Consider the following 7,711-nt stretch of genomic DNA (forward strand, 5'->3'; position numbering starts at 1 on the left):
AATACCACTGCAGCCAGCGATAAAAAAAAGTCTAATGGAGCTTCATAAAAGGGTGTGTGTGTAATTTTCTTAAAAGCTTAGAGTAGCCCGAGACCCCCGTGTCGATGGGTGTAAGATAACACGGGGCTGGCAGGCCTGCGTGTTGCCCATCGGCTGGGGCGGTCGGAGGGGCGGTGAGTTTGAGGGGCGGTATGATTGGCTGTGTAGGGCAGGACAATTACGAATTGATTGGCGGTAGTAGGAGCGCGCGGTGGGGGGGGGGTGAATTTATAAAAGGGGAGACTGTGGAGGACTCAACCGTCGTGGGTCCTCCTGAGCCGGTTTTTTCCCTCCCACCCACCCCATGTTTTTCCGGTAGTTGGAGTAGCTCGGGGGCGGATCTCCCGAGCTACTGGGTCATTGGGGCTCATCCGGTGATGAGCGGTGGGCCGGCGGGGTGCCGTGCCTGGTGGGTCAGGTGACCCGGATAATGGGGCATGAGGGACATGCCACCCCTCTGACCCTTGCTGGGGTGGCAGGGTCGAGGGCACTGAAGTCTATGGGTAGCTCGGGAGGAGCTCTGGGAGTTTATGTTAACTAATGTTATAATTGAAATTATATTATGTTAAGTGTTATGATTAATAAATTGAGCTGCGGCTAATTACCAACAATTGTAGTCAGAGTGTTTTTGGGGTAATGCTTGAGGAGTATGGGGGGGGGGGGAGTCAAGGTGTTGGGGTTATAGGGCAACAGTGGACGTGTCCAGATCCCGCTGTTATTTAATTCATGGCATTTGCAAGCCTTCTCTAGCCCTTGTGTGTATACTGATTCATACTGCAAAAATTAATTCATATAACATTAGCAATTTCCATGGTTTTCGATTTTTTAAAAATAGTGGGACACATCAACATCCAAAGACAGTAAATATTTCCAGGGTTGGATTTAAGCATAGAGTGCCATATTCTGAAGATACCCAAAAATTGGAGTTTGGAACTCACCACCATACTTCATTCTTCTTGGGGGGACTCCACTCCCCACAAATATTCTGCTGATGTGTGCCATAATCTTAAATCTTCCTTTGCAGTAAGACAGAAGGCCATAAGAATAGCCTTACTAGGTCAGACCAATGGTCCATCTAGCCCAGTGGTCCATCTAGCCCAGTAGCCCATCTTCACGGTTGCTAATCCAGGTCACAAGTACCTGGCAAAAAACCCAAATAGTAGCAATATTCCATGTTACCAATCCAGTGGCTTCCCTCATGTCTGTCTCAAAAGCAGATAATGGACTTTTCCTCCAGGAACTTGTCCAAACTTTTTATAAAACCAGCTATGTTAACCGCTCTTACCACAATCTCTGGCAACACTTTCTAGAGCTTAACTGTTTTCCGAGTGAAAGCTATTTCCTCCTATTGCTTTTAAAAGTATTTCCCTGGAAAAATCTCACAGAGCAATTCGTTATTCTGATTGGCATTTAGGCCTCAAGCTACTGTTAGTTTATACTGAATTTGAAAGGATCTCGTACTTACAGGGTGATCATGATCCAGATCTGGTTCATATTTGCTGATCAGATGATGGCATTTGTCAAGATCTCGGATCTTCTTGGGAAACCAAGGAACTGGAAAAATAAGTACAATTCATATGTCTGACATATTTGCAGTGACTTTTACGAGCAGTATTTATGTGCAAGGAGGCAGGGCCAGTCCTAATATTAAGTGGGCCAGCGGTATAGGGCCAGCACTTCAGGAGAGTAGCACTTAGAAGCTGCTGTGAGTGTAATGTGGAACCTTCAGCTCAGGCCTGCGCTCAAGATCTGCCATGTCTCACCCCCAATAAAATGAAGATGGCATCAAAGGCTCAGCAAGCCGTAAGTGTGGACCAGTACTCTAGGCCCCATACCATGTTGACTTTAATTTTATTACAGTTTTGGCTTGGATGAAGGTGGGCCTTTGAGGAGGAGGGGAGTTGGAAATGTTGGAAATGGGGCGGGGGAGTAAAGAAGAATAATAATAATAACTTTATTTTTGTATACCGCAGTACCATGGCAGTTCAGAGTGGTTTACAGGGGAAGAGACTGTACATTTACAGCGATGAAACATACAAGACAGCACTGTTACATATAAGATAGAGGTGATACAGATAAGACATTCCATTTAGCAAAGCGTTTCATTTAATTTAGACATTCAGGTTAACTTAGCGAGTCGAGAGAGAGAGGCTGGGTGGTCAGAGGAATTTATCAAAGATAAATTGATTTCCTGAAGGTTTGATAGGAGGGTGAATTAGTGATGAGGGTGGTAAGACATTTATTCCATTTGCCTGCTTGGAATGCTAGAGATCTATCCAGGAATTTCTTATAGATGCAACCCTTTAGGGACGGGAAGGCAAACAGGTAGGCACTACGTGTGCGAGTGGGGCCTAGAAGTTCAAAGTGTTCCAACAGGTAGACAGGGGAAGAGCCTGTTTGGGTTTTGAAGCAGAGGCAAGCAAATTTGAAGACGGTGATATGAGATGTTGGATACCTTGGGAAATGGGGGAGGAAAGTGAAAATGCTTGACTATGGGATGGGGTGGGGGAGTTGATTCTTAAGACACTTGTAGAAAGCAGCATGACTCAAGGCTCATCTAGGGCAGTGTTTCTCAACTCGGTCCTGGAGTACCCCCTTGCCAGTCAGGTGTTCAGGATATCCACATTGAATTTACATAAACTTGATTTGCATACAGTGCCTCCATTATTTGCAAATGTCTTTCATGCATATTCATTGTGGATATCTTGAAAACCTGACTGACAAGGGGGTACTCCGGGACTGAGTTGAGAAATACTGATTTAGGGCACCAGATACCATTGGGCTGGCTCTGAAGAAGGTGAAAGCATACGCAGGAGTTTAGCTCAAAGTATAGGCTCGATTCATTCAGAATTCTGGTGCTAGAAACATTTCTTGAAGAAGGCTATTCATCACCCTCAGAAAGAAAATGCTTTTCAATCTTATGTTAGAAAAACATGGTTCAGCAGTTCTGCATACTATTAAAAAATCCGTACACCTGATTTCGTGGAGGGCATAATAAAAAAAAACATCTAAGTCCCTTTTTGGCCTAAGGCCCTAGGCGCCCAAAGTAGGCAGCAGGGAAATGTCCATTCTTAAAAAAACATCTAAAATGTGGGGGTTTTCAAGAATGGCCTACCTGTACGTTCAGATGTTTAATTGCCCATACTGCCACTACATCTGTCTTTAAGCCCTATTCTAGAAAAAAATTTGGCCAAGTCCCCAAAGCCCAAAACAAAACATTTTAGGCATGGGAGGGACAAGTCCTTCGGCTAAAACCACGATTCTCTAACTGGCATCTTTCATTAGCGCCGGCTAGAGAATCATGGAACTGTCTTTCCCCCCCCCCACCCCCCCGCAATGATCAGGGCAGGAGGGATGCCCAGTCCCTCCTGCCACGATTCCCCGCAGCCTTCCCCGGGAGGAGGGATGCCCAGTCCATCCTGCTGGACACCCCAGAACTCCCCCTCCCCGCAAGCATCGCCAGCAAGAGGGATGACCAGTCCCTCCTACTGGACACCTCAAACCCCCCACCTGATCCCCAACCAGCCCAGCTGGAACCCCCACAGCCCAGCTGGAACCTCCTTTCACCTAGCCCACCCGAACTCCCTCCCTACCTTTTGTAGTTGGCCGGCCAGAGGGGCCTTAGGAGACTGGCCCAACCGGAATCTTAGGCCTGACTCCCAGTGCATTCTGGGATGCGCTGGGAGTGGCCTAAGATTCCGATTGGCCAGGTCCCTTAGGCCATCCCCCCGGGAGACGGGGGAGGTTCTGGCTTGGCTGGGTGGTGGGGTTCAGGCGACCTACCTTGGTGAGGGGGGGTTGGGGGTGTCTAGCAGGGGGGACTGGGCATCCTTCCTGCCAGCGATGCTTGCGGTGGGGGGGGGGTCAGGGGATCGTGGCAGAAGGGATTGGGCATCCCACCTGCTGGGGAAGGTTGTGGGGAATCACAAGAGGAGAGGCTGGACATCTCTCCTGCCGGCGATCGTTGCGGGGCTGGGAGGGGAACATAAAAGAGGGGACAGTAAATCGCTGCTTACAGTCTGTATATTCCATGATGCATTGACCTAACTTTTGAAGACAAATCTTCAAAGAGTTGATGGCTGGTGAAAAATGTGTGGCCAACAACATGTTGGCGTAGCAAAGAAAGCTAGTGAACAGTATACTTTTGATGATTCAGAATTTTTTTTTTTACCATAGGCTCCTTGCCCTTAAGAGGTTCCCATAACTAATACTTGTACCTGACATTGGATATTAGTAATATTTAGAATTATTTGTCACAATTTTTTTTTTTTTTGGGGGGGGGAGTTCAGTTTAACCTGAAGGCATATGGATTAATATGTTGTCCCATCATACTTAGGAAAATGCAGTAAAGAAACCAAACAAGCCTACTTTGAAAGCCTCCAAACCATCCTCCAAGATAGAACATAAGAATAGCCATACTGGGTCAGACCAATGGTCCATCTAGCTCAGTATCCAGTTTCCAATCCAGGTCATAAGTACCTGGCAAAAACCGAATAGTAGCAACATTCCATGCTATCGATTCCAGGGCAAGCATTGGCTTCCCCCATGCCAGTCTCAAGAGCAGACTAAGCCCTTCTTTATGAGGGGGCCACTGAAAAGTTCTCAGCCCAACCAACAAAGTTGAGGTAGTCTCCATCAAGGGCTATAGACTTAGTCCAGTGATTTTCCACTTTTTTTTGTTTCATATTTTTCTGACAGAACGAAAAAGTGGAAAATCACTCGACTACTGCATTTTATTTCTGTGTGTAGCTGCAGAGTGGGAAAAAAAAAAGAACGTTCTTATGGAATTTAAAACCATTTACCAAGAAATAACCACACTGTATTATACATTTTTTCAGAAACGAAATCCTAAATCTAAAGGATCCAAACTTAATGACAAATATGAAAGGTCCTAAGTCATGACACGAAAGTGTCAAAATAATTACTGCACAAAAAAATGGACCTTAGGCTTGTTTACATTAATGATCAAGTGAAAATGCTTACCTTTTTCTTCTTTGACTATGCTTACTTCATTTGTCACCCTTTTCAAGGCGTTCAGAAGTGCGCTAATATCAGAGTTATGAATCTCACATTTCACAAAAAAATCCAGATCGTCTGTACTTTTGGAACGTCCTGCTGGTCTGCTTTCAATGTGTTGAATTAGAGCTGCAAAAGTCTAGCGAAGAGAAATCAGTTTGGTTGTGGGACATACACTGTATTATCTTTATTGTACCATCCTTTGAAAAGTTTGGTAAAAAATCCTTTTATGAAACTGCAATAGCAGTTTCTAGCGCGGGGAGCTGCGCTGAATGACCCATGCTGCTCCCGACGCTCATTGAGTTCCTATCAGCGTCGGGAGCAGTGCGGGCCATTCAGCGTGGCTCCCTGCGCTAGAAACTGCTATCGCAGTTTCATAAAAGAGGGGGATAGTCTCTATCGAGGGATATGCACTAAGAGCTCTTTTTACTAAGGTGCGTTAGCGGTTTTAGCTCACGCTACGATACTGCACGCGCTAAACGCTATCGCCTCCTTAGAGCTTGCATTAGTATTTTTCATTTAGCGTGTGGTTAGCGTGCACTAATCTGTAGTGCATGCTAAAAACACTAGCGCACCTTAGTAAAAGGAGCCCTAAGTCCAGCCAGTTTCCAGGGTTGTTGTTTTTTTTTTTTGGGGGGGGGTTGTATTTTACTGTAGGAAAAATAGCTTATGGGGAAAAAAAAAACCTGGAAACTCGCTGGACTAAGTATATAGCCCTCGATGGAGATCACGTTTTTTAACAGGCTACCTGAATCAATACGTCGTGCTCCCTCCCTAGCAGCGTTCAAATATCTAAGCTAAAAGCCCACTTTCTTGAATCAGTTTTCAACTCCTAACCCCCACTCACCGCTGTCAGATACCTAGACCCACTGTATCATTTCCTCTACCATAATCTCCCCAACCCTGAAATGTCCTGTCTAAATTAGATTGTAAGCTCTTCTGAGCAGGGACCGTCTATTGTATGTTAAAATGTACAGCACTGCATATGCCTTTTCAGTGCTATAGAAATAATAAATAGTAGTAGTAGTAACGTGGGGCTCCTTTTACTAAGCTGCGATAGCGTTTATAGCGTGCGCTAAATCCACGCTATGTGGCTAGAACTAACACCAGCTCAATGCTGGCGTTAGCGTCTAGCGCGCGGGGCAATTTAGCGCACGCTAAAACCGCTATCGCAGCTTAGTAAAAGGAGCTCTTGGTTTTTTAATTATTATTTTTTTTTTTTTCATCAAACTTTTGAAACCACCCTGGTAATTGAAATGCCACTTTATTTTGACGAAGGGTCAACCTCTCCACTAAGACTCCCGGTTACTCTATGGCAGTGATTCCCAACCCTGTCCTGGAGGAACACCAGGCCAATCGGGTTTTCAAGCTAGCCCTAATGAATATGCATGAGAGAGATTTGCATATGATGGAAGTGATAGGCATGCAAATTTGCTTCATGCATATTCATTAGGGCTAGCCTGAAAACCCAATTGGCCTGGTGTTCCTCCAGGACAGGGTTGGGAACCACTGCTCTATGGGAGAAAAACTGTATTTTGCAAACCGGTAATGCTTCTGGAAAATATTAGTTGATCCACCGTGTGTATTATTAAACCTGTGTACAAGGTTGCTAAACCTGACAGGAGCTCGTCTTTTATTGGAATTAAAACTGAACCAACCCATCAAAGAACGGCTGTTTGTCTTAAAAGGAAAATTGAACAATGGACATGTTGCTAGCATAACAATAAAATTAAAAATGTTAAAAAAGGGAAAGGAAAGCCTATTCACACACATATATATATATTTTTTAAGTTCAATAAAGCTTTATCGATTTTAGTCAAAAACAAGTAACAAAAACACATGTTTTTAGATTGCAACAAGGATTCTATTCATCTTATGTTTGCCCCAACCCTATTACCGTAGTTTCTTGCTATGAGACTGAAAACCCAAGTGTTACCAGAATATGCAAGGAGAGAAACACAGACAACGTTATACCTCCAAAATTTTGACAGTCCTGGAGAATCCAGCTTTGGCGTCGTTTCTGAACGTGAAGAATATATTCGCGGTTGTTCTTCTTTCTTGATCGTCCTCAAAGTCGAGGCTATCCTGGTTTTTCAGGGCTCCCGCAGGAGCGGAGGCCGGCGTTTCTTTCTCCTTCCTGGCATCTTCAATGAGGCTCTGCCTTCTACCTTGATAGTGGCCAGACCCGATATCGGTCTTCATTGAACGCCCCTTCTCAAAATCCAGATCTCACCAGGCACCAAGAAGTTTCCTTTTCAGAAAGACTGAAAGTCAACTGAGCAGTTCTCTCAAATAGCAACTTTGAATTTCTATTTTAGCACATACCAACTAGCTAAATGCTTGGGAAATGTGCCATGGAATCATGGATTGGCATAATTTAACTTTTAATCCATTGATTGAGGACTAAACAGCATCTCCAATAACATGAAAAATCTGAGCTTCAGGTTTGTAAAATGATTAGTAATGGGTTTACTATTCTATTTCATATAGCATTTTGCAACACAATTTCATGGGGAAAAAAAAGTAATAAGTTTACATTTTGGGAAGAAATGTAGTGTTGTCTGGAAGCAGGAGTAGATCTCGAACCAGAAACCCAGATACAGAACGAAGAGCCTTTTAAGGGGTATTTACAAGTCGACTCCACAAAGGCTTTCAT

The 7,711-nt window shown here is 44.4% G+C and overlaps 1 protein-coding gene across 1 annotated transcript in view; it reads right to left on the reverse strand.

Annotated features, from left to right (window-relative positions):
• LOC117363672 (tyrosine 3-monooxygenase-like) overlaps window positions 1–7,257 on the reverse strand; it is a 56,832-nt gene extending 49,575 nt beyond the window's left edge. The window contains exons 1-3 of the mRNA XM_033951780.1: window positions 7,030–7,257; window positions 5,023–5,194; window positions 1,505–1,593 (exon numbers count right to left, since the gene is read on the reverse strand). Of these exons, the coding sequence (XP_033807671.1) occupies window positions 1,505–1,593; window positions 5,023–5,194; window positions 7,030–7,257 (489 nt within the window). The remainder of the gene's footprint in view (window positions 1–1,504; window positions 1,594–5,022; window positions 5,195–7,029) is intronic.
• Between the last annotated feature and the right edge of the window lie 454 nt (window positions 7,258–7,711).

Source organism: Geotrypetes seraphini, chromosome 7 (assembly GCF_902459505.1).
Source record: "Geotrypetes seraphini chromosome 7, aGeoSer1.1, whole genome shotgun sequence".
In the NCBI taxonomy this organism is placed as follows: domain Eukaryota; kingdom Metazoa; phylum Chordata; class Amphibia; order Gymnophiona; family Dermophiidae; genus Geotrypetes; species Geotrypetes seraphini.